Genomic DNA, 27,754 nt, shown 5'->3' on the forward strand with positions numbered 1-27,754 from the left:
AACGTGTACCTCAGACTGTATGGTATAGAATATGAGTATACATTATACTATAAATTTCTTATTATCATCATTATCATTATTACCACTACTACTAGGACTAGTAATAATCATTATAACTATAGCACAGCATAACAATAGAACATAATCATCATGAATTTAACATCTAACTGATGTTCTGAAGAATTACAATTTTAGGTTGTTTATGTAATAAAATATCAAAACACAGCTATAATTGATGTGCAAAATTATTGTTAAATATTTTATTCAACATTTAATATTGACAGCATTTTCATACATTATTTAACAATAATGTACTAGTAAAAATGAGTGGCTGAACTGACTTGTAAATTGCTTGGATGTATCTCCTGCGGTGCTGTAGCGCCCCCAGCGGTTGCCAGGAGCGGTGTTTTCACGTAGGGCGTGATTGCGCGGCCCCTCCCCCTCCACAGCCGATCTGGAAAAGAAAAAAAAACTTTTTTTGTATCGAAGGAATCAACAGCCGCCATCTTGTCGTGGCTCGAAATTAGGATTTCGGTCCAACACTGGTTTTTACGTAGAAATCGAGTATCCTTACCGCGATATGACAGCGTTCTCCTCCCGAAAACGACATCTTAACATCGCCTCGGAGATATTTTGTGCGAAAAAACGGGAATTGGATCAGCCGTCGTCGGGCAAAAAGGCTCCGCATATCTGATTTCCCCTTCAAGAGTGCGGCGATTCAGCCCTTGTCGCCGTTCGGGAGCAGCACTGTTAACCGTGGGCAAGCGGAGACCAGAGCGTGACTTTCGAAGTGATTTGCAAAAATACGACATTTTTATGCAATTGTGCATTTTTGTGGAGCTTCGCGCGATTTTTGCATGAAGAAATTTGACGTCACGCAAAATGGGTACTTGGACCATCTAGAAATTACGACCTCTCCCCAGGATTGCAGCAGTCCACCTGATTTTACTGGATTGTCATTCCGAAGATCGATTTTTACATGGGGAATATTTTATTTGGGGTTATTTAACGATAATAATGTGGGTGTTGGGTGTTGGATTATCATGGGGTGAATGGCGGTGGCGAAGCGGGGCGCTGTTGCATCTCTTTTGAAAGACACTGACTCTCACAGCGAGGAGTAGCTAACGCTAACAGTTAACTTAGCTGGTAGCAGGCAATTAGCTAGCTATTAGCCAGTTAGCTAACGTTAGCAGGCTTCCAGCTTGCTAATGCGCTAACCGGGAAGGTTCTGGTTCATAGAACAACTTCCCTGTCATAAGGTAATCATAGTTATCAACTTAAAGTAACCTGCCGGACAAGACTACAACTATGGCTGAAAACCTGCTGGACGTCGGACCTCCCAACTCTAAGCGGCCGAAGCTGAATTCACCTGCCCTGTCAGCGTCTGATGGACCAGGTAAAGGCCTCACAATGTCTGCACATGTAAACACCAACATCATAGAGGTTTTCACTTAACATTCTCGTCTGATATTGTTGATTTAGATTTACTAACCCATGCAGCACAATTTAAAGCCGTCAGATCAGCCAGGTGTGCTGAGATATTTGCTGATAGTAGTTGCCGTGGTTGTACTGCAGTGTTGTGGTTTCGTTCTGTGGTGACTGTGTAATTGTCCAACTCAAATTCCTGTTTATTAGGCACATTTGCCTTGTGTTGATGCAGTCGCAATTGAAGTCGTGGGATAGATCCTGTTTCTGTGAGATATAACGCAACAGAGTTCAACAGCACTGCTCATTGCAATCTCCAAAATGATCACGCCACGGTTGCAAAATGTAAGGACTTTCCTCAATTGATCATTGGTAAAATCACGAATCATTTAATTGATTACTCATTAATACAAAAGAACATAAAAAATTGCTTATACCAAACAATATCAAATCGTTTTATCCTCCTCAATTACAGTTTTTTTCCACAGCAACATATTGCATATTCTTAGCATTGCATAGCCTATGAAACACAAATAGAGCTAAAGACCTACATATTAAACTTAAATACTTGTACCAGGTAACATGCGTAACACCCTTATAAAAATAATGTCTGTTGTATGGCAGATCTGTATTTGATAAGAGATCGATCAAATTCTTAATGACTGATTAATCAATCGTAGGTTAATCATTATCATCCCTAGATCATTCAGTTAAAGCAATACCTCCAAATACCATTTCAAGCAAAACTGAACATTGTTGCACATTATAAAGTGTCGCATTAGACTGCTCAAGTTGCAACTAAGCATATGTATTTGGTAGGAAAGAGCATTTCTCAAATATGCTTGCTTGACTCCAAACAGTTGTGTGTAAGAAGATTTAATGATAGAGAGATCAGAGATCTAATGGCATGGAGACTAGGGCTGTCACAATGTCAGACTTTAATCAAGTAATTATCATGATCAGAAGAATTCATAATGATATTATTGCAATGTTCATAGAAAATTAGACAAAAGAAATAGTATCAGTCATATTAATCTTTAACTTTGTTTATTGTGCATGTTGCATGGCAAATATGTTCTTCAAGAAATATGAGTGCAGGGAGGTGGAGAGTTTGTAACCATTACTGTAACTGATTTAGTAACATACTGTGTGTTTAAGAGGCAGTGGATCATTTACACCATACTATCATGTTATTCACATGATCTTACTGTTTCATTTTTTTTAAAGATCATGGTTATTGTCAATACCAGTATGTCACAACAACCTTAATGGAGAACCAGTGATATTGTTGATTGTTTATTGTGATTAGGATCCCCATTAGCTGCAACCAGGGTAGCAACTGTTCTTCCTGGGGTTCACATACAGACCATGACAAAGACATTAGGGCTGCAAAATTAGTTGAAATCAAACTGCGTAATTTGGCAGAGCCAATTCTCAATTTTTTGAAGAAGGAAAAGTGTGTGGGTGAAAACAGCGTCATAATGAAGTACCGTAGAGCTGCTGTGCTAGGTACAGACCCCAACACATCATCATTATTTTAATAGCTTTTTTTCAGTAAAAATGAAAATTGTGGTGCAAAAATTATCATTCCCACTAATAATATCACAATTTCAGTAAAACGATCACAGTTTCACTTTTTTTTTAACCATATCATGCAGCCAAAAAAGACATACAGCATAATGTAAACCTCCTACCACTACCCAAATCCCCCCCCAATTCTCACCCTATCACATCACCACCTCATACAATGTCATAAGAGAAGAGTCTAGTCATGTATTAGTAAGCTGCATAACAAAAAAGAAAGATGCCCATTCAATTTACGGAAAATATACCAACAATAATGATAATGATTTAAAACAAGCAACAAAATAACAAACAAACACAATATAATAAAATAATAATAATAATAATAATAATAATAATAATAATAATAATTCAAGAAAATAAAACGACCAACTCCTTTTCAGTGGTGATGTTTCACTCAATAGAAGGTGGGGAAAAAATGGCAGCATAACATTACAGGATCTCTGGGAAGGTTCACATAACAATGAACACAGCATTGACGTACATTTAGAGATGCATTAATTAATCGACTACTGAAAGAATAGCCAATTATTTTGACAATCAATCAGCTTCTCAAATCCCATCACTATGTTTTCCCAACTTCTCGTGTACTCTTGATTGTGATTACATACTCAATGCAAAGTCTGCTAAAGAAACAAAAAAAACAATCACGCCTGTTCTAAAATTAGATGCACTTCAATTTTGGGCATACTGTGTACAAGAAATCAGTGTCTAATATAGCCAGTCAAATTTCCGTGACTGGCATTTGAACAGTGATTTCACTTTATTACATTCAGTGTTCAGGTCTGTATAGAGAGATCGTCAGGTGTACCAACAAGAGGAAGAAAAACAGGTGAGTGACATTGTGACATTGGTGCTCAATTCGGCATTGAGTGCAAAATTAATCAAAATATTACCAAAGTTGCCAAAATATAATATCAAAATTGTAGAAGCTGCAAATTTTTGATGAAGGTAAAGTGTTCAACAGACAGCATTATAATGGAAGTGCTGTAGTGCTGCAGAGAAGCCGTGGCCCACAAATCTTGTTCTCTAGATGTAAGAAAACCTGTTTGTTCGGAACACGCTGCAATTAATGGCACTTTGTCATCACTTGAATTTCTTTTCTGAAGTAAAAATAAAACTTGTGATGCAAAAAGGATCATTTTCCACTAATCATCTGCATGTATGCTGTGTGAAAGTATTTTGGGTTTAGGAATGTGTTTCTGTTTGGTTTCTCGTGTGCAATAGTTTTAGATTGAAGAGATATTGGGGTGAGGGGGAAAAAATGAAAAAGTGTTTAATTGCAATTATTTTGACTGATATTGCTCTTGCAGTGTGATCTGTGATATTAGTGGGAATGATAATTTTTATATCATTATTTTAATTTTCATTGAAACTCATATTAAGATAATTATGCTGTGTAGGGCTTCCCAAAGATAAAGCCTTTCCTAGTTGGCTAGTAGTGGTTACTTCATGCCATTGGTCAAGTAGTCATTGCACATTTATGATATTATTTTAATTATTCAAATATATATTTATGAGGCACAAATTGAGCTGTCTGTTAAATGCGAACAGAAAAAGTGGTAATGATGCTGAATGTGTTGGAACAACCAGCAAGGAGACTGAACATTCAATTGATATAGCTCAACACAATATAAATTGTAGTGCAAAAACATGAACTGACTTCAAGTTTCGCAAAAACAAATAATCACCAACCTATCAACATATGATGGATTATCTATAACTATAAATTAACTTGCTTCAAACTCACTCCTCAACCACTTCTTGCTTCTGAACCTGCCGTGTCTTCATCATCAATAGAGTTAAGAGTCCTGGTCAGGGCAGCTGTAAATCACATTGGGACTCTGTTATTCCCAGACACCAGACTGATCTCTGTTGGTCTCAGAGGCTGGATTCTAGTCTAATAGACTGCTTACTTGGCTAACTAGGTAATGGTAGTCACAGCATGGTTAGCAGCAGTGCGCTGGTGACTTCAGCGTCACAAGAGAAATGTCCTTGTTGTGACAATTCCCTGGCCGTAATGGTGAGGCGTCGTTCCAGTGAGGAGTTCTAGGTAGACTTGCACCGATTTCAACTTTCTTAGCCGATTCCGATTTCCGATTTTTGAGGGGTCTGACCTACCGATTCCGATTTTGGCCGGTTCCGAGCATTCACATTTCACATAACATTTTTGCAACTTTTCTTGTAAATATGTTCATAATAAGACACTTACTATTAAATATTCATCTAATACTTTCTCCAAAATCATCCAGGTTACAACCAGGCCTTATTATAATTTTATATTAAAATTATGAATTGGGTGAACGTGATCTCGCGAGATCATCTCGTGGGATTTCGTGGGACGCGATTTCACGTGATCTTTTGTGGAAGCGGATGTAAACAAACCGGAGACTAACGCGGTGCAACAGTTTGAAGTAAAACTTTGCCGTGAGAAAAACAAACACAGAAGTTAAAGGTGTCTGGATGAGAAAATGTTTGAGGAGACACATCAACACAGGTTGTTTATTCCTCAGCCAGAACAGGAGGTGAGATTTTAACTGTCCCTCTGTGAACAGCAGTCTGCTGCTAGCTTGCTAGCATTAGCCTGAAGTGCGAGAGAGTTTACGGCTGTTTTGCGACATTGTCAGCTGCTCTGTCTCGTTGTAGACTGTCTGTCTCCTTGGAATCTGTCGCTGACACCATTTTCAAGCAGATGTGTCAGAGTGTGTAGCTGTTATCAGCGCTGTGTTGACGTCAAGGTCAGTTTGTCTGATGCGCGCATGACGTGACCATCGTGCAGAACATGTGTTTGACAATGACGGGCACAGAACCGGATTTGTGACGCTGACCGGCCGGTCACCGGTCAAGGCCAGTCACGTGAAAACCGGCCCAATTCCGAGCATTGCCGATTAATCGGTGCAAGTCTAGTTCTAGGTGGTTTTTTTTGTCTGCGACTAACAAATAAATAATGTGGTCAACTAGGACTCTTCTCACTGATACCAGTGGTTTAGGGACAGCCCTAATGCTGTGATTTTTTTCACTGTTTTCTTAAGTTATTGAATTTCTTAATTTAAATGAGTATTTTGACTAGGGATGTTCCTGGCAAGTAATTTCTCTGTCAATTAATCGCTAATTTTAATTTAGACTAGTCTAATAGTAAGAAAACACTCAGAAAGCAGTTAAAATTTATTAATTGATAATGTTAAGCATTGTCTGAAAAAAATCCATGTGTATTAAGAGCCATTTGAAGCTGTTAATCACAGTCTACAAAATTGTATTTTCAAGGCTGCTGAAATGTGTGGCACTTGTGCAATAGGACCTTTGCATGTTTACCAACAGAACATTTTAACAAGTTACTAAATAAATTCTTTACTTTTTTGGAATGAAATGGATCACACAGTCTGTGGGTAAACAGCATTGTTTACCTGGAGCTTACGTTAGCTGCCAGCCTCCCACACAGTGAGGCTAATGTTAGCAGAATTAGCAGCAGCAGCCTGCTCTGCTTGCAGGTTAGTGTCCGTGTCTGTGCTGAATGTGGTCACACAGTGTTCTAGTTGAGTGGTTATATATCAGTTCAGGGCTGTACGCTTACTTTTTTAGGTGGTAGCACTGGTGCTAGCAAGTTAAAAATTTTAGTAGCACAAAGAAAAATTTAGTAGCACACACAGTTGGACAGTTAGTTAACGTGTTTATTGGCTAAATTCGATACTGATCAGAAATTCTAACAATGTTAACCCCCTGGCTTCGTCTTAATTTCCATCCTAATTGGTTGTTAAGGACAAAAATGTCCACCTCCATAAAAACTACATTAAAAAAGTACAGATTCATATTTTTTCTACTTTTTTCTGCATTAATCTCTCAAACAACTTCAGTCCTGCCCCCAAAACTAAACATTCAATCATTTTGAGAAGTTTAACCCTTTAAATGCCTGTTTGATTACTCGATATCGCTGTTATTATTTATGAAAAAAAGCAAAGAAATTTAGATATTTTCCATACAACAAATGTTGGGTGGCTGGGGCATTTTTTTTATCAGTCTTGGATATGTCAAGGATTAACCAAAATATTGACTTTGATGCATTATTAGTTTTTGTGTAGCATCAGATTTAGACGTTAAGTACAATTAACTCCCATTCAAACCACATTTTTTTTATCTCAAAGTTGCTGATTATAATCATGCATTCTGTAATGTTAGGGTTTCATCTTTGAGAAAAATAGTAAAATTAGTCATTTTTACTGTTCAACACTAAAATCTGCCATTTACTCATCATAGGCCTATGCATACAAATCTTGTTATTTCTTAGTGATAAAATACTGCAGTAACACTATTTCCACTTTTTTTCCACATTTCCACTGAAATTATTTTTAAATCAGCAGCAGATCTTTCAATTCTTATTTATTTTACGTACTTGAACATTCAAATTGAACACTCAAAACAGAACAATATGTTACAAAAAAACTTGACTTGAGGCGAGGTGAGCATCTCTACAGGCGATGTGTCGCTTTGTAATTAGGGGTGGGGATCGAGACCCGGTTCTATATAGAACCGGTTCCCAATTTCTCAAAACCCGAAAATCAATAACATCTGAGCTTATCGATACTCCTATCGATTACAATGCCTGGAGAGAATTCGCCAGGCGCCAACGCTGCCAAACAATTAAATGTGCTGTCGCGTAACTCAGGCGCTCATTCTCAAAGCAAACATGGCAGAGCAAGTCAAACGGTCCGCTGTGTGGTTACATTTCACGAAAGTGAAAGACAAAGAACACGCAAAATGCAACATCTGCTCGAAAATCATCTTGTGCAAGGGTGGAAACACAACCTCGATGCATAAGCATCTTGTTGTTATCCACCAGTTGAAGCCCAAATGCAGCACATTTGGTCGTCTTAAAACACGCTCACCTGTAACTGCAGGACCTGGCCAGTCCTCCACGCAGGGTAACTTGTCCATGCTGCCGGATGCACCCCAAACCTAGTAGCAAGTCCCGCTTGTAATAATCCAAGTGATAATCCAACAAGCACAACTAGTCCACATTATCCACCGTGTCAGCCTTCTAGCTAGAATAAGATAGTTGGCTCGTTCATGGAAGTTCTCATGTTGTGTGTCATGTCCAGTGAAACATCCTCTCGTCTTAGTTGCCAGTTTAGCGCTAGCTTATTTAGCTTAACCTGGCTCTATCCCGTTTTTTTAATCAACGAAGTAGTGCGAACAAACGAAAACTTTGCGGGGTAGTTTCTTTAAATTCAAAGCATTCAGCCATGCCCGTGAGTCCAAATCCGTATTCGGCTTGCGGAAAAAGTTAACATAGGAGGGTATGGACATTAACGGCACCTCTTCGTGGCTGTTTTGTGGTCGTAGCACTCTCAATCTAACCATTCGTTTGGGTGCTTTCTTGAATTCCTTCCACCAATTAACGTTACAGCACAAGTAGTTCCCGAACGAAATAATAGCCTAAGTATCGATAGTGGTATCGATAAGGACCTGAATCGTTAAGCAGACTCGAAAATGGTATCGACATCAATAAAAATTAACGATCCCCATCCCTATTTGTAATACTGTGTTTATAAACGTTGTCACGTTTAAAGATTGTACTCCCTGTGATGTATGGCGTATTCCCTGCCATCAGTTCACCTGCCGCCACACAATATTTACAAAACAGTGCTTTTTTGGTTTGTTTACCCGGAAATGTAGTTCTTTTGTATTCGGATTGAGAAGGACAGTACACACTTAGAACTACAACTCCCGTGAAGCATTGCTACAACAACTGACGTATAGGACAAGAGACAGCCTATAGCAGGGGTGTCAAACTCAAACACAGAAAGGGCCAAAATTTAAAACACAGTCTAAGTCGCGGGCCAAAATTAAGGATTAACATTTATTAAACTGTCTAAAACTGACTATGTTTTATTCAGAAATATGAATTTGAACAGCCAGACTGCAACAACTTTTTCCTCAATAAAATAAATAAGATTTAAAATATTTTTTTTCTTCAACAATAACAAAAGAAAACGAGAATATTTCAGCTCAGAATATTTCAGCTCACATATCCAGGTGGGGGTTACATTTGAAAATGCTTGCTTTTTGTCTGCACACAAGATATCGCACATTTTAATCATGCAAACCCTCAATGGCACTGCATTTGGCATAAAAATCTGCTCATATAATAATAGTACAAACCTATCAGCCCATCAGGTACAGATGAACATATTGACCTGCTCAATTTAACATTAAGGCCAAAATGCACTGAGAACTTCAACAGAAAAGTCAACTGTAGCTTCTATGGTGCACTGCAGGCTTCAGATTTAAAATGTAACACCACAGAACCAGCAGTATTTTAGGAAAAGGTTAAACTGCACACTGACACACACTGAGGAGATGAAGAGGAGAGACGGAGTCTGGACTCTTCATCATGACTTACAATAACGTAACAATTAAGTATTTAAAAGTACACAAATCAGACTTGGAGTAAAAAAAAAATCGTGCACCACATAAGTGTACATTAATATTATGATTCATGATCATAAAAAGTTTTTATATCAAGTCGACACATCTGTCCATATTCTCTCTCTCTCTCTCTCTCTCTGCTGTGGGTCAGTCTTATTTTTATTTTTACCTGGTTTCAGGTGGAGCTGCAGTTCATCTCCCTCCTCATATACTTGTGTTTCTTTGCACTGAGTCAGTTGCCTAAACAGACAAACCTGTTTACATTGTCGTTTGACAGAAGCTCGCGTCTTCGCGACTGCGAGCTGATTTATTTCTCGAGTTGCGCGGCAGCTGACGCAGTGCATTGTGGGACTTGTAGTATGAGTGGTGGGAGTGCCATTTACCGACGGGCCATTCATAACAGACACGTGAAATTACCCGCGGGCTTTAAGTTTGACACGTGGCCTATAGCCTTGTTTTCCCTACTATTTTTTTTAGACATGATACCGGCGCAACTCCTTCGCACTTGTGCGAGTGGACACGTATTTCTCTTCGCACAGAATGATTTTTAGTAGCAAATGCGACGAAAATTGTCGCACTGTACAGCCCTGCAGTTTTCTCTGAGACAGCCTGCATTCAACCTTTTTTCCATTTTTTATGTCTGAACACTGCCAAACAGCGCTGGATTTACGAGCTGCTGCCTGTCTGACTTTGCTGATAAAAACATTAGAGATGCACCGATTGCAATTTTCTTAGCCAATTCTGTTTTCCGGTTTTTATAAGGGTCTGACCTGCCGATTCCGATTTTCAGTCTTTCTAAGAACTGGAATTGACAGCATTCACAAACATTTTTGCAACTTTTCTTGTAAAAATTAAATTAGATGTTCATATTATGACACTGACTATTAAATATTCATTAAATACTATTTAAATCTTCTCCAAAACCCTCCAGGTTACAGCCAGGGCTTATTATAGGTTTACATTAAGATTATGAATCAGCTGAATGTGAGCTCGTGAGACCATGGAATCTCGCGAGATTTTGTGGGACGCGATTTCACGTGATCGCCTGTGGAAGCAGATGTAAACAAACCGGAGACGGACGCGATGCAACAGTTTGCAAACTTTGCCGTGAGAAAAACAGAAGCAGAAGTTAAACGAGTCTGGATGAGAAAATGTTTGAGGAGACACATCAACACAGGTTGTTTATTCTTCATCCAGAACAGGAGGTGAGATTTTAACTGTCCCTCTGTGAACAGCAGTCTGCTGCTGGCTTACATTAGCATGAAGAGCTATATAGTTTACGGCTGTTTTGCGACATTGTCAGCTGCTCTGTCTCGTTGTAGACTGTCTGTCTTCTCTTTATCTTGTTCTTGGAATCTGTCACTGACACCAGCTTCAAGTGGACATGTGTCAGAGTGTGTAGCTGTTATCAGCGCTATGTTGACGTCACGGTCAGTTTGTCTGCTGCGCGCATGACGCGACCATCATGCAGAACACGTGTGTGACAATGACGGGCACAGAATCGGATATGTGACGCTGACCGGCCGGTCACTGGTCAGGGCCGGTCACGCTGAAAACCTGGCGGTTCCGGTCTCTGGCCAGTCGATCGGTGCATCTCTAAAAAACATCCAGGGATGAGTGGGCCATTGGGGCATGTGTTGTGGGTGAGCGGGCCTACTGTCTGACGGTGCCACTGCCCCAAAAGTGACAGGCAGCTGCATAACACCTTAGAGACAACTGTTAAGTGGCACTGAGAATGAATAAAATATTGATAAATAGTTTAACTGACCAGTATTTCTGCTGCCGACTAGTGATGGTGTAGGGGTGTCACGGTTACCGGTGTAGCGGTAAACCCCGGTAAAAATGTTGACTATAACAATTACCGTTTTAATTTTAAAAATATATATTATCTCGCTGGATTACCGTGCCCGCGGTGTAGGCACCATGAGCCTTTCCAGCGTCTCATCTGAGTCTGCTGAAGTTGCTGCGCAGGCGCACTTTGTAGCCTACATCCCCTAACAACCTTCAGATGAGGCAGTGAAATGAAGACATGGCGTTATTTAGCGCTAGTTGAAGGCACAATGTCATACACTTCGTTTGTTTTAACCATTTTAGTTGACAGTCACTACGTGTGTATTACTATATAACAGGGGTCCCTAACTGGTGGACCGTGGTCCGAGTCCGGACCCACACGCTGTCCTATACGGAGCCGGACCTATAACCAATAAATTATTAAGAGATTTAAATTTTGACGGGACGCTTCTATTTTAACTGGCGCAACTTTTCTAGTCTTTCCGCCGCTGGTTTATCTGATCAGGAAACACACAGACCAACTGCAGAGAAGCTGCGTGTGAAGGAGACTGTTGTTAATGACGGAGTTTATTATAACGTGATGGTTAGTGACATCGACACCAACCAGATGCACTTATAAAATTAAACAACTGTATAAGGAGGCCTATACGTAAAACAGGAGAGTGATCTGTGAGAAACTTTCAGACCTTCTGACAGCAGAGTGAACAGGTGAGGGAGGAAAGGAGGGCAGACTGATCACTAATCAATCACGGATGCCGTCGTCCTCTCAGAGTAATTAAAAAAATAAAAATGCTAAAATTGGTGACAAACCAAACCTGGGTGTCCACACAAATAAAGTCTTTTATTTGTGTGGCCAAGTCTTTTTATTGCAGGACTATCAATTCCTTCTGAACATATTCAAGGATTTATTTGTCACATGCTTGTAATACTAATGCAAGACATGTAGTGAAATGCAGTTGATCGCTCAGCTTATAGTGTGCAGGGATGTATGTGTGAATAAATGAGGTGTGTGTGGCCGGGGGGGGATATATGGAATATGTGTAAGGAGAAGGGAAGGGTGCATGATAGGGCTCGAATGGACGAAGGGGGCCTGTCTTCAGATAGGCCTGTTAATTGTTGTTGCTGATCAGGCCTAACACAACTGTGTCATCAACAAACTTGACAATGGAAGTATTGCTGTTGTTTGCTGAACAGTCATGTATTCAATACACTTTTTAAAAAATACCGCAGTAATACCAAAAACCGTGATAATTTTGGTCACAATAACCGTGAGGTTAAAATTTCATACCGTGACACCCCTATGAGGGTGGCAAAGTTAATTGTGTAGTTGACTAATAGTGCACAAATTTCACACGCATCTGGTCAGTACACCTACTCCCCAGTGCAACTGTATATTATCGCTGAACCTTCCCTTCCACGAAGGTAGGCTTCTGGGTTATCTATGTGTGTGAAATAGTTTAGAGGGGTTTCTTGTGAAAGTGAACTAGTTTAGTTAGCAGCTACCATTCAGGTTAAAAACTATTACAGTAGCCTTGAACTGGAGGTCTTCCAGATTCGTTTCAGAGCTGGAAGCAGCAGGTAGAGTAATAAGCACATTCAAATGACTCATGACATTTTTTCATGATTTTTCCCCCACTGCAGTGAAAAAAATCAGTGACTTGTATGTAATAACTAGCTAGCTTTTCAGTCTGCATCGTCTGCTGTGGAGACAACAAAGAGACGCCGTACTAGAAACCAGTGACTAGAACAAGGGACACTGTTACACTGTACTGAATACATGTTACACCTTTGTTCCATTTAGAGTGTAAACAAAAACACTTAAACATACTCACACACAGTATTGACATGCTCTTGGAAGCGGTTGGTTTTAATATGATTTATATGTGACAGTGTGTCTTTTGGCTGCCTGACAGATGAATTTCTGATTGGTTGTGAAGTTAAGAGGTTGTTTGGAATGTATTTCCTCAGCAGCAGCAAAACATGTACCACTAACTGGTAAACAACTCCTGCTGGCTGAACTGTGTTTACTATACATCCTTAGGGACTGACTTATAAGAGCAGACATGGGTATTTGACAGATGCTACCCAAGCAAAATTGAGGCATAAACAACCCACAAGACAGCACTCTGTTGAACCATGAATCAATGCTTTGGACTTCAGAATGGATTGAAATAATAATCATCATCATAATCATGTAAACTTAACTTTTAGCCTCTTGTAGCTCATTGTTTTTGTTTTTATTTCTTACACACACTTACTTTATGGTTGAGTGTGAGTTAGTCTCTATCAATCCCAGTAGGCAGCTGTCTCCACCAAAAAGCTGGAAATTCTAAGGCTGACTTCTTAAAGCTGAGTTGGATCATCACTTAGAAACTCCTCAAGCTGCGCTTACATGGGGCCTTATATACCACAAATAATCAGAATATAACTGCCTCATGGAAAAGTGCCTTAATCGGAACAGACTGACCTGATCCAGCCACATTGGAATGAATTTTTAATCGGGTTGAAGCTTTAGTGTGAACCTTTTGACAGCACAATCAATAGGGAAATAATAACCATACAAGTGTTTATTCCAATTGTTACTCTCTGGTTGGAATAAATAGTTTTTGTACATTTCTCCCCCAGGTGTGAGTTAGGTGAGGTGTCATGAACAAGTTTTTGGGAGGGACACAAATATGATGGTAACTAAACAGAACTGGTAAATAGCAGATAGGGATTGCCACAATTTCAACACAATTTCAAATTGAAAATTGATCTAAATGAGCTAAAATGCAGTAATTTTTTTCTCTCTACCCCATGCCTTGCGACTTTAAAATTGAAAGTTAAATCAAATCGTGGATTTGGATAATCTTAATGTGGGTGGTGCCAGTTTCTGTATGTCTGAAAAGTTCTGATTAATGCTTTGGGTCATGTAAACACATTTTATCAGATCACTTTATTAAGCATCCATGAAAACAGTTTATTTGTAATTTCTCATCAGAAAAATTTCAATCATATTGATAGGGGTGGTTAATCTGTCTGATTTCCCGATCCTATTCGATTACGATTATTGAGGTCCCGATTCGATTATCAACCGATTTTCAATTATTAACGATTCTTGGTTCTCGATTAGCGATTATTGATTTTCCATTTGACAACAGTAATCCAAAATACACCACAAAGTTATTGCACGTAGTACAGGGTTCGTACGTTTTGAAAAAACCTGGAAAAGTCATGGGATTTGAAAATGTCATTTTCCAGGCCTGGAAAGGTTTTGGAAACACAAGTTCACCCCAAAAGTTTTGGAAAAGTCATGGATTTTTTCTCATTTAATGATAACATTTAGTAATAACAGTCTGTAAGGTTGATTTTTAAAATTGATCAATAAATATTTCCTATCGAAAAGTCTCGGCATAAATTAGGAAGGCTGCACTCAGAGAAGTATAAATCATGGCTGGAGAAGACGGAGGACAAAGGCAAGGCTAAATGTGTCATATGCAATAAGATGTTTGATATCTCTAATATGGGGGAAGCAGCATTGACTAGCTATGCTAAAGGAGCAAAGCACCACGCTGCTGTGACTGCCCGCGAAGCTAGCGCCCTCACAAGCTTTTTCCGACCACAGACAACCCCCAAGAGGGCCACTGTGACACCGGCTGTTTGCAGCAGCAGTACTGCCACCTCCTCATTGAAACAAGGGACTCTCTCAAATGTCACCAGAAATGAAGTGCTAACTTCAGAAGTTTTATGGGCGCTTAAGGTAGCTAATGCTCACTTTTCATACAAGTCATGTGAAGACATAAGCCAGCTTTTCCAGGCTGTTTCCAGATAGCCAAATAGCAACAAAATTTGCTTGTGGCTAACGCAAATGCGCATATCTGTGTACATTTGGATTGGCGCCCTACTTTAAAGGACTCACTTTACGTTGAGTGTCAAAGCAAAGATATGTCATGTTATTTGACGAAAGCCTGAATCACTACTTGCAGTCTAAACAGGTAGACATGCACGTGAGAAAAAAAGGTTGTCTGTTACCTCCAGTGTTTACTGGATAATGTTTTATTATTAAAGTATTATTGGGTACCTTCATTTGCTTATTCATTTTTCAGACCCTGTTACCTCCGAAACATGTATGCCTCGTGAAATTATTCCAGAACACAATAACACATACCTTATGTAAACTGGTGTATCAGTGTTAGTTTAAACAAATATTTATTTTGTATAAAACTACAATTGTCATTAGATCTATTTTTTGACATTTCCACTGTGATAATTTTTTTTTTGCATAGTTTTATTCCTATATTTCATGCATACATTGATGTTTTAGAGGTCATGTATTGTCATGGAAATTTGCTACGAAGTCATGGGAAAGTCATGGAAAAGTCATGGAAATTTGTTGGTTAAAATGTGTATGAACCCTGGTAGTATGACACCAGACAGCAGCTGACGGTGCTGCAACAAGCCAGGGGAGACACTCAGTGGTGTGTTGCAATTTATACCTGAACTATGAGCAGGAGGATGCATGTGTTTACTTTCTGACTATGGAAATGTGATGTTTTCACCTCACAGATGATGAAGAAAAGAATTAAAACCTGAATAAAACATTCTCATGGTGTGTAGGAGTCAAGTCTAGGGCTGAATTGGAAAAAAGGAACCATTGAATCTTTGTATTGAATGTTCATATCTGATTGGACAAAATTTTGAGGTGAGTGCAGCCCTGTTCACACTTTCTCAAGCCCTAAACCAGGGGTCCCCAAATGGCGGACCGCGGTCCGAGTCCGGACCCACACGCCGTCCTATACGGACCCGGACCTATAACCAATAAATTATTAAGAGATTTAAATTTTGACGGGACGCTTCTATTGTAACTGGTGCAACTTTTCTAGTCTTTCCACCGCTGGTTTATCTGATCAGGAAACACACAGACCAACTGCAGAGAAGCTGCGTGTGGAGGAGACTGTTGTTAATGACGGAGTTTATTATAACGTGATGGTTAATGACATCGACACCAACCAGATGCACTTATAAAATTAAACAACTGTATAAGGAGGCCTGTAAGTAAAACAGGAGAGTCTGTGTTTCTCTGTGAGAAACTTTCAGATCTTCTCACAGCAGAGTGAACAGGTGAGGGAGGAGAGGAGGGCAGACTGATCACTAATCAATCACTGATACCGTCGTCCTCTCGGACTGATTAAAAAATAGAAATGACAAAATTGGTGACAAACCAAACCTGGATGTCCACACAAATAAAGTCTTTGTGTAAAACACTGCAGAGTTTAACATCATGCTGTTTACAGACAGTCTGCTGTCTGTAGTTTGACAGAGAGACAGAGAGGGTCGTGTCTAGAAGGGAACCCTAGACCCGCGAAAGATCGCGTGAGTTTGATTATTTTAGTAGAAATGACGAACACAAATCTCGCGAGAGTTGTGCAAATAAAGCGTTACCTTCTAGACACGACTGAAAAAGGTGCGCAGCTCCAAAAATAGAAAATCATGTCGTGGTGTCGATGTTTTTAATGTGGCGGGCCGCCATAAATAAAACACTATTCACTGATCCACAGAGAGTCACTGAAACACTGATCACTGACCTGCTGTGATGAAAAAATACTCAGATTCTTTATTTAGGTATTTTTACATTGTGGTATTAGTGTTTTTACTTAATTACAATTTAAAAATTGTGCATGTTATTGTTTCCTTTTTTGAAAAATCAACATTTTTATTGCTGTTGTTGTACTTAAATGGTATTCTTGTCGTTATTTTTTGATTACTAAATACAGACGTGCAAACTCATAAGAGGAGAAAAAGATGACATGTTGGTAAACTAGTCCCCTGTCCCCTGTCCTCTGGGGGTCTGGGAGCGTCTGTCTTGCTCAGAAGAAAAATGTTGTGATTTTAACATGTGAACAAAACATTCTGGTGACTGTTTCAGTTAAAAGAGTTAGTTCACTCTTCTGTTTGTGGTTTCTGCAGACATTACTACCTTTACTTTTACCTTTGTGCTAAAATAAAGTAAATACAGTAAAAGTAAATCTACATTAAAAGTAAAGTTACTTTGCTGAGTATTTTTACCTTAGCAATTTATAGTTGTTCATTTAATAGACCTGTCTTTTCTTTTGTATATTACCATTGTTCTTAAAGCAAAAGTAATGTAATAGAAAAAAATGCAGAACAATATTTCTTGTTTGATTACTCGATTAACTGGCAGAATAATCGGTAGATTATACTTAAATTTTACTGGTTCGGCCCACTCGAGAAAGTTAGACATTATGATGTTCCGGACATTTGCTTTAGGAAATTTTCTCTAACTGGACCTCTTTGAATTTTAATTGAATACCCCTGCCCTAAACAAAGTTACCAAATGCCTGGCAAGGAAAGCCATACATCTATGAAAGTAAGGTTTTTCAGGAGCTGGTAAAAAACTAAGAGAGCTGTGAGGCCAACATGAGTACAAATAATGGATGTTTAAGTTGTCAGTTGTTTGCTAATCATAAAAAGTGCTGCATGAGATAAGGTAAAGAAAATCATATTGCATATCATCAGGATTAGTGGGAATGATCATTTTTGGCAACACAACTTTTATTTCTGCTGAAAAAATGTACTCCATAGTAAGGCTGTTTTGTGACACATTTTTCCTTCATTAAAGAATTGCAACTTCTGTGTTTTGGATGTTACACTTGGCCATATTGCAGCTTTGATAAAGAAGTTTCTATTAATTGTGTAGAACAAAGCATAAAAATGTATTATACCAGTAATATGTAATGGCCGTCTATTGTTCAACTTGGTTTGACCCCATAGTGGTCAAATGTTGATGAATGCTTAATTTGTACTTAATCAGTGTGCTATTGTGAATTCCTGACGTTATTTTATGCAAATGAAACAGGAACCTCACTGTTCAGACATGGTTTTTCATTGGAAAAGTTCTTAGATTTGGGCCAATAAAAAGTCATATGTATGTGAAGTTGTAGGAAATTTGATGGCCTTGAACAACCATGTCTATCAAATGGCACGTGTTCTTCATTGAGTTTGATTTTTGTCTAGCCTGCAAGAAAAGTAAGTTTGACAGCCTTTCAACAAAAGCAGCTGTCACAACAACAATGAATTACAATGGCCATCACACAGGGCAGAGGCACCACATGTCTGCAGTGATCAATCATTAAACTGGCCCCACCTATTCTTTATAGGTTTTGCCAGTTACAATTGGGACCCTACGGACCCCTTGGACAGCACTAGGAAAATCAGCTGGAAATTATTGCGGATAAAGAGTCAGCTTTCACTCTTGAATGACTGTCGTGCCTGGAGCTTTGTGAGGACCCTTCTGCCCTGACATTTAGCATTTGCCATTTACAGTAGAGCCTTGTTTGAGTTACACATCCCATTATGGGGTGCAGTGTAGACCATGGAAACTATTTGCATAATTACATGTGTGGTTAAGGGTATATGCTTGCAGCGTATGTGTACTTGTGTTGTTTTTATACAGTCAAATTTTGTGTGCGTTTGGGGAGGTTCTGATTTATTGTGGTGGCAGAGTCTCTCTATTCAGGCCATATGTTGCTTAACAGAGTCCCTGGGTTCCCCCTGCCCCTCTGTTCACAAAAAATCCATTTGTAGCGCATGTTGGTTTTATTAAGATGTCTTAGTGACATATTTCAATTTGGGACAGTGGCTGTTTAAAACAACTTGTTAAGGCACGTCCACAGCTGCTGTTTTTTGATGAATTGCATTTTAATCAGAGCCTGTAAATAGCTGATGGTCTTTAGCTAATAGTCCTCTTTTCTTAAGTTAACATGTGTATGAGTTAGGGCTGAACGATATGGACAAAATTTCATATCTCGATATTCATGCCAGATATCTAGATATCTATATGATACGATATGACTACGGGTTCGGTGAAAACCAAGCATTTTTCAGAAAAATAAAAGCGTAATACAAAAGAATGTGGAAAGTGCAGTTTTATTTATAAGAACTCACTGCCAGTCATCAACATTAACATAAAGTACGAAAAAATAAATTACAAATCAAACATTTTACTGCAGCGCTGCTTTAACAATAAATAACAAATATATGCAGCAGCTGGTGGAAGGTGAAACATTGAAAGTACATTGAAGTGCAACATCTTATATTCTTCTAAAGACAACATAACTGTATGCAGAAAATGCATTTACTACTCACAGAACAGAGTTAGTTACAGCACAACTTCTACAGATTCTTTGCCAGGAACACTAGCTTGTTAACCATGTCTGGCTTCAGACAGGACCTCTCACAACTCACAATGTTGCCTGATGCACTAAAGATTCTCTCTGAGGGAGAGCTGGTGGCCTGCATGCACAAGTATTTTCTTGCCATGTTGCTGTTGCATGAGCAGGGGAAAGCTGACTTTGTGAGTTATCCACCACAGAAGGGGGTCCTCTTCGTTGTCAGTTGTGGAGGACTGCATGTAGGCGCTCAGCTCAGCTTCTATGGCAGCAGTGGGATCGATTGGTACTGTGGCATCTGCAGTGGATCTTTTGAAGAAGCTTGACAACGACTTCTTAGCCTTTTTGGTGGGTTGGGGTGAAACCTCTTCCACTCTGGTGCACTCAACAGAATGCTAGAAAATAGTTAAAAAAAAAAATAAAATAATTAGTTTTATATTATAATACAGTATCATAATGAATCATCATCACTGTATGAATAACACAATTCAGCTAAATTTAAACTTAAACATTTACTAAAATGTAAGATAATGCATTTAAATGGAAGGAACTGTTCTCATTTAATCCATTCTAACCATTAGGCGCGTCCAGCCATTGACCAGCAGAGCCTTGATCATGTTTGATGCGTTATCAGTCGTCACGCAAACCTGCTGGTCCTCCCTCAGGTCCCACTCTGCTAACGCACCTCTCATCTCCTGTGCTATATTGTCCCCTGTATGCTCCCCGGGGAAGAACGACGTCTGAAGACAGCGGGTCTTCAGGTCGAAGTTTTTTGTAATAAAATGGACAGTTAAACTGATATAGGGTTCAGTTGTCCGGCTCGACCACAGGTCCGTGGTTGTGGCGAAATGATCGATTTCACGTAGCTCGGATTCAACATTCATTTTACACTCATTATAGAGTTTTGGAATGGCCACTTGATTAAAATATGTTCGGGATGGTATTTTATAACGCTTGTGCAGCATCTGAACCATTTTTTTAAAGCCCTCTTTCGAGACTGTGTACACGGGTACCATGTCTTTTGCAGTGTGGTATGTTATAGTTTCTGTAATGTCCTTATGTCTAGCGGACGTCGACTCGTACAGTGTAACGCTACTGAACGCATCAGCAATCAAACTTTGCTTTGGCTTCTTTTGGGATGACTGAGAAGTCCCCGGTGTTTCTCTCATTGCCATACACTCTTCGTGCAGCACGTGATGGTGTTGTTTCAGGTGGTGAAGCATGTTTGTTGTGCTACCTTGCTTTGTTGCAATTTTCGCCGAGCACGACTTGCACAACACCTGGCTCTGGTTCACATAATCCTTTTAAAATCCAAAATACCTCCAAATAATGAAGGATGATTTATGTTTTGGCACCAAATCAGATTCTGCACTGCCACCGGCCGCATTGTCTTCCGCACTCATGTCACTTTTCTTTCTTACTCTTTAATTTCCCCGCTGTGGATGTAGTGCGTGTGTGTGCGTCAGTCTCCGTCTCCCTCACTCCCGCCCTCATATGTTTGTCATTTGATGGCTTCAGCTGTCGATCCACAGCAAGCATCAAATAAGGTTTGTGGTTGGCTGGCCTTAGCGGTGCATTCAATGGCAATTGTAAAAATGAAATTTGTTATGACTTCCAGAGCTGTACATGCAGGGCGAGCGCGGGGGAAATCTATATCATTTATATTGTTGCTTTTTCGATATTAATATCTTGAATGTTCATATCTAGATATAGATACAATAACGATATATCGTTCAGCCCTAGTATGAGTAGGATGAGTCTCAGGATACTCTGACTTCTTGTGGATCAGAGCCACAAGTGTGCTGAAACCCAACTAGTGAGTATTTAATACATGCCTTACTGAGATCTTATTTTAGCTCCATGTGCCAGTCATGGCCATGTCAGTGAACCCATCCTGAAACACCCCAGTGTTGACTTGCCACTGAGCAAATGGCACCTTTAATGCTCAGCAGGCAGACAGTAAGCTCATGACGCAGCCGCTAATGGAGCCATTTATGCATCTGCCTGCAGGCAACCAGAAAAACCCTGAGAAAAAGAAGGGGGTTAGTGGAGCGAAAAAGGGGAGATGGAGGGTGGTGTGTCACCACCTACTTACTCCTTTCACATAAAGCAGTTATGACAATGTCATATTTTTTTAAGTTTATGCCAGCTTAGCTGGTTTGCAGCATAGGCTAATTGATAATTTTAGAAATAATGCTGCTGCTTGTCACTTCTCTTTGCATTTGTTTAAGCATGTTTCCCTTGTTATCATGCATTATGTTTCCTTTAGCCATTATTGGTAGTTTTGCTGATTCTGCTTGCAGCTGTTTGTATCTGTCTGTGGGGCAGAGAAAAGTGGGAGCAATGCTGGAAAAAGTGCATTTTGTGTTTGTAGGAAAACTAGAAAATTGTGATGCTTGTTTGTGCAAACAGTTACATGAAAAAAACCTCTAAAAACAAACAAACAAACAAAAACTGATCTCCTTCTCTGGGTGTGACACAGTGTTTTTCCTGCCTGCCTTTATGAGGTGTAATGCTAGATAGTCAATCACCAGCATTATCAGAGCTTGGTACAAGCACGCTGTGTGCTTAATGGTTCACTGATGTTGATGAGATTTTCTCCCTAGGTATCAAAATTTGGTACTAACTGACTTTTTCAAGGCTCCATAGTAGGCTTGGGTTGTATCTATTTTTTACATGCTTTCCTGACATTTTATCAGTGTATATGGTATTTTTTGGCATTTTTTGTTAAACTTGTGTAAAGTGGCACATAGCGATTCATAGTGATGCTTTTCCGGACATCACTAGTGTTGTAGTCACAACAAAAACAAGAAAAGTTATGACTAAAAAAAAAACATTTATTATTGCTTTACTCAGCTGCATCAGTCAATAAAAAAGATTTTACAGAACAAAAACAAGTACAATAAAGTACATGACTGTCCATAGAAAAGATCTACAGAATGAAAACTGCAAAAATAAAGTGCATCCTGTCCATACAAAAATAAAGGCTTCTAACAAAAGCCTTGTGTTCCTTGAGAACAAAACAAAATCATTTTTCATTTAACCCAAATAAAGAAGGTTTCCCTAATCCCCAACAAGCCTGATTGGGTCTGCATTCCCTCATAGAAGAACCTTTACAAAGTACATTTTCAAATAGTTTTTCTCTTAACTTTAGATTAGTTCCTACACAAGGATCTATCCTAGGCCCGTGTGGTATACCGGTTCGTACTGAAAACCTGTCTTTATTATCGTTATGATATCAATTTTTCATATACTGCCATACCGGTGAATAGCCCAAACAACGTCCGGAACGTGCGCAGCGGGAAAGTGTTTCAGCAGGGACCCATTTCACTGCTGCACACCAACACCACAGGAGTGTTTGCTTGAGCGTGTGTACTAGGGATGTTCCTGGCAACTACTTTCTCTGTTGATTAGACGCAAAATTTAATTTAGAATGCAAGGCAGAATTTATTTATTTATAATGTTAAACACTGTCCGAAAAAAAAATACTGTGTGTATTAAGAGCCATTTGAAGACGTTAATCACAGTCTACAATCGCCAAATCGTATTGAAATGCCACTGAAATGCGCGCTACTTCGCGCTGTGCAATACAAACCTTACATGCTTATGCTTCACCTTTTCAGACTGAAGAGGGTCACAGTGTCTGCAGGTAAATGACCCAGAGCTAACATTAGCTGCCAGCCTGACACACTGTGTGGCTAACGTTAGCAGCTAGTAGTAGCAGCAGCATCTCCGCCTACAGGTTTATGTCTGTGTATGTGCTTAATGTGGTCACATTTCTTCAGTCGAGTGAATATATATCTGCTTATTCTGTCACAGTCTACATTCATCTGTCCGACTTTGCTGATGTAAACATCCGGTGTTGCCACGACAATCGATTCATACGCGCTGGGTGAGATGGGCTGCCGTCTGACAGAGCCGCAGCCCTGACTAGTGCCGTGTGCAACAGATAACTGGCATCATGCATGAATGAAATATTAACAAATATTTCATTTTTAAATATTTTAAACGACTAGTATTTCTGGTGCCGACTAGCGTGGGTGGGAACGTTTTGTATAGACATCCATGTGATGGTAACCATACTGTGAAGGGGTCATGCTTCTGCCTGTGTCTGGACATGAAAAAACATGATACAATCCTTATGACAGTAAAATTGGCTATTTAAAGCCAATCAACTGCAGTAATTCTGTTCTCAGTAGAAGAAAATGTGGGTAAGACCACTGTTGCATGAAAAAATGAAAATGCCGTCAATTACCGTGAAACCGATATGATTTTTAAAAATACCGTGATATGGAAATTTTGTCATACCGCCCAGCCCTAATCTATCCCTCTACTGTCTTTTCTTTCTTAATTGTGGGCGGAGCAAGGGAGATTTTTCTTGACAAAAAGCAGCATCTCTGCCTTATCACATCCAATTCGGTTTCTTTTATCATCAATTATGTGTGCAGCTGCAGAAAACAAACGCTCACTGTCAATGCTAGTGCAAGGGGCTGACAGGTATTTACGTGCAAGTTGGGCCAGGCTTGGGAAACGGGACTTGTTAGTTCTCCAGTATTCCAATGGTGTCTTGGGGGAATTCTCTGGCTTCCTGGGAAGTGTGGGCTCTGACAGATATCCTCGTATCTAACAGAAGAACAAAATAACATTATTAAGATGTTCTGTGCTATTTTTTATTTTTATCAGAAATTGAAAGCTTGTTCATCCAACATTTTAAAAAATAACTTCCCTCCACTTCCACTTGGCTGATTCCGTTGTTCACTGTCAGCAGTGTTTTCTTCAAGGATTTCAGCATACATGTCTAGGGCTGGGTATCGTTTAAAAATTTTCGATACCGATACCTTCACTTCGATACTGGTTCCTGAACGATACTTTTTTCGATACCGATTTTATAAAATCCATTGTAACAAAAAGAAATTACATTTCACATTACGGTACAAATGTTGAATTTTATTTTTCAGCTTTGGCATTTTCCACTCAAAGCAGTTTTCTAACATAAAAAATAAATAATTTTCAGTGCAAAAGAACAGTTACAAATAAGTGACAAGTCGGTGTCTAGTGCTCACTGCTGCATACTAAGGACCTTTAAATCTTACGGTGGCTTCACTTAGCAGTTCTTCTTCAGAAAAATCAACATGTCTGCTTTCTCAGGTAACAGACAAGCCCGCTCTTGGCTGATGGTGTCCTCAGCAGTAGAAAATGTACGCTCTGAGGGTGTGGATGATGCTTGCACACAGAGATACCTGGTTGCCAAGTTTGATAGCATTGGCAGAGTGTCCCTCACATTCCACCACCAGGTTACTGGATTCACTGAGGTTAGGGTAGATGGCAGACCTCTGTACCGCTGTATCTCTCCCTGAACCTTCTCTGCAGTGCTGAGAGTGTTCTCTTGTCTTATTTCAACTGCCATGTCCTCATCCGCAAATAGCTCCTCAAGGGCGGAGAGCTTTGGCTTCTTCTGAAACATAAAAGACAAGGAAAAAAGAGAAGGGAAAAAAGACAATCAGGGTCGGTTCCAACAAGTTAATTTTCTTCTGAAAATGAAATAGGGGGAAAAAACAGGATGTCTATATATATTTTTTTTTACCAGTGTTGCTACTGCAGCTGTACAGTCTTCGTCAGACGAGTTGTCACGGTCACCAGCTCTCTCTTCAAGGTCCTGCTCCATCTGCTGGGCCTGGGTCATTACACCTTTATTCTGTATTCAATAGATTATGGGAGTCATATACACTGATCTACAGTGGAAGAGGAATAAAATATTACCAATAATAATAAACACCTGTTGTGAGGTCCTACTCATCAGCTCCTCCTCTAGTCTGGTCCACACTCCATCTGCTACTTTCGTCTTGAATCTTGGGTCTAAGGCTGTGCCCTCCTCCAAGAACTGCCTGATGCTCTCATCCTGCAAGACAAAAACATAAAAACATAGCATAGTAGTCATGTCTCTGAGTGTACCTAACAAAAACAACTGAGAAATCAGGATTATGCTACACACTTGGTATCGTTTTGAGAGGTCATCCCAGATCTTCTCCTTTATGGTCTGTGTAAAGGAGAAGTCCTCATCAGTAACTGAGAAGTGGTGCTGGAGTTTCCCCAAGATGGGTAGAATCTGGCCCAGAGTTGGACTCCTTTCAGCAGAGATACAGACAGTTGAAGTATAGAGGATCTTCAGAACTTTGACAAACTGCTCTGCTTTTCTGTAATCCTCATCAGAAAGCCTCCCCAGTCTGAAAAAATATACAAATTGTTTTATTAGCTAGACTACAGCCTTTTGAGCACATTAGTTCACATTGATAATGGAATATGGTAATATCAATGTCCATCCTTAGCTACAATACCTGTCCTTCTCCATTGATTTTTTTAACCGAGGGTCCATTGAGGCTGCCTGGATGACAGGGAACTGCTCCAGAAATCGCTCCACCATCAGGAACAGACTGTTCCACCTGTTCTTCACATCCAGAATGACAGCATGTTCTGGAAGACCTAGAGAGAGACAGTGGTGTGTGGTTGTCAAACTGGTTGTCTGTTTGTAGTAGTAGTTCAATAACTGATTTAGCCATGGAATTTTGCTCTAAGTTTAGTCTATTTTGATTTCTACTTACCGAGAAGACGCTGCTTCTCTTTTAGGACAGGTTTAGCCAAGCTACACCTCTTTAACCACACCACCATAGCTCTGATTCTTCCTGCCAACCTTGAGACTGCAGGTATAGTGTACAGCTTTTGAGCAGCAATGTTTAGAGTATGAGCAAAGCAGCTAATTTTTCTAATGCTCATCTTTTTCACTGCTACATCTATATTAGCTGCATTGCGTACAGTGATGGCAACAACTTTATCCTTTATATTGAATTCATCAAGGATATCCCCTATCTCCTCAGCTATTACAGGCCCTGTCTGTGATGTGTAGACTGCCCTGGTATGCAGGATGTTCTCCTTCATGGCACCCTCTCTCACAAAGTGGACTGAAACAGTCAAGTAGTGGTCCTGTGCCACACTGGTCCAGCCATCCGCAGTCACAGCCACATCCCTGACGTCTTGCAATTCTCTCTTGACATTTCCCTTCTCTATTGCATACCATGCAGGTATGAGTGTATTTGACAGCATGTCTCTACTGGGGGACTGATATCTGGGGTTTAGGGCTCTTATCATCTCCCTAATTGACAATGGAACAGAAAACATCAACAATAGCATGGTTGTATTATTATTGCTTACTGTGAAAGAGATAACTTTGGCTAAACTGGTTAACAATACCGTTTTACAGCTTGCTTACCTCCACCATGGAGCCTCCACTGTAGAAAAAGGCAGCAAACCTTTGACAACAAAGTTTGTGACTGCCCTGTGGCACTCATCTTGTTTCTCCTTTGGCATTTTTTCTTTTTCTGCCAGTGTGAACAGATTCACACTGACTGGTCTTGTCATCCTCACATCAGGATGGACAGGATCAGAGGCTACTGTGAGAAGATAAACATAACAGTGAACATTAGGTTGCAGTAATGTTAACTTAAGTAAACAAACGTATAAAGTTGGCTGGACTTTGCTAAACGTAAACTTACCTGTTGAAATCCCAGACACAGCGCCGTCCTCTGTACTCTCGGATGAAGCAGAGTCCGGCGGTGGAGATTTTGAAGAAGGCCGCTCTGGCTCTGTAACGTCCACAGGCGGACTTGAATGCTGAGAGGAAGATGGCTATTCTTGCAGTCAAACACGGAGCAACTTTCTGCTCTTAAATTGATGCCGTGCATGTTCAGGTGCTTCATCAAATTGGTCGTGTTGCTGGCCTTAGCAACGATGTCCTTTTTGCAAATATTGCATCGCGCACTATTGGCATTAATCTTCCTAAAATGGAGCCACACTTTTGACCTTGGTGGCATTTTTTAACTGCTTCGACGACGCATACACACACTGTAGTTCACAACAAAGATACACGTGAACCCCGTCTGTGGCTGTAACCACATAAGTGTTTTTCTTGCATGTCTCACACACGTGTAACGTTACAGCCAATCAACGGCAGCTTTATCATATTTTGATCTTGTGATTGACTCCAGGGTACCGAAACTTGGCCCCGAAAGACAAGGCATCTTTTGATACTGGGTAGTATCGAAGCATTTCGGTCGGTGCCATAAAAGAACCGAAGTTCAGTACCCAGCCCTATACATGTCCAGCAGAGAATTGTTCTGCCCATCTGCCCTGGACCTCTTTGCCTGTGGCTCATCTGTAGCACCAGACCAGTGTCAGAAATTAGCACGGTGAAAGGTTTTTAAATGCCACAACAAATCAATATCAGAATGTCCATAACAACTGTGATAAACTGTAAGTAAATCTTTCTACCAAGATTTAATTATTTTATTTTCATTCAGTTTATTTATCCA

The 27,754-nt window shown here is 39.8% G+C and overlaps 2 protein-coding genes across 5 annotated transcripts in view; one reads left to right on the forward strand and one right to left on the reverse strand.

Annotated features, from left to right (window-relative positions):
* The first annotated feature begins 461 nt into the window (after window positions 1-461).
* crebbpa (CREB binding lysine acetyltransferase a) overlaps window positions 462-27,754 on the forward strand; it is a 98,157-nt gene continuing 70,864 nt past the window's right edge. For all 3 annotated transcript variants that reach the window (XM_084711357.1, XM_084711365.1, XM_084711376.1), the window contains exon 1: window positions 462-1,396. In XM_084711357.1, coding sequence (XP_084567483.1) covers window positions 1,309-1,396 — 88 coding nt within the window. In that variant the 5' untranslated portion in view covers window positions 462-1,308. The remainder of the gene's footprint in view (window positions 1,397-27,754) is intronic.
* LOC146330962 (uncharacterized) lies at window positions 24,239-25,856 on the reverse strand. 2 transcript variants are annotated; one of them, XR_014769782.1, is made up of 4 exons: window positions 25,384-25,856; window positions 25,168-25,290; window positions 24,976-25,086; window positions 24,239-24,846 (listed from the first exon to the last, which is right to left on the reverse strand). XR_014769782.1 is itself a non-coding variant. In XM_084714398.1 (3 exons), the coding sequence occupies exons 1-3, from the start codon at window positions 25,327-25,329 to the stop codon at window positions 24,496-24,498; spliced, it is 624 nt and encodes a 207-aa protein (XP_084570524.1). In that variant the 5' UTR covers window positions 25,330-25,856; the 3' UTR covers window positions 24,239-24,495. The 2 variants fall into 2 exon arrangements, 1 of the variants encoding a protein (XP_084570524.1); XM_084714398.1 differs by having other exon boundaries at window positions 25,168-25,856.

The sequence above is a fragment of the Lutjanus erythropterus genome, chromosome 3, assembly GCF_056507025.1.
Source record: "Lutjanus erythropterus isolate fLutEry1 chromosome 3, fLutEry1.hap2, whole genome shotgun sequence".
NCBI classification, from domain to species: Eukaryota; Metazoa; Chordata; class Actinopteri; order Lutjaniformes; family Lutjanidae; genus Lutjanus; species Lutjanus erythropterus.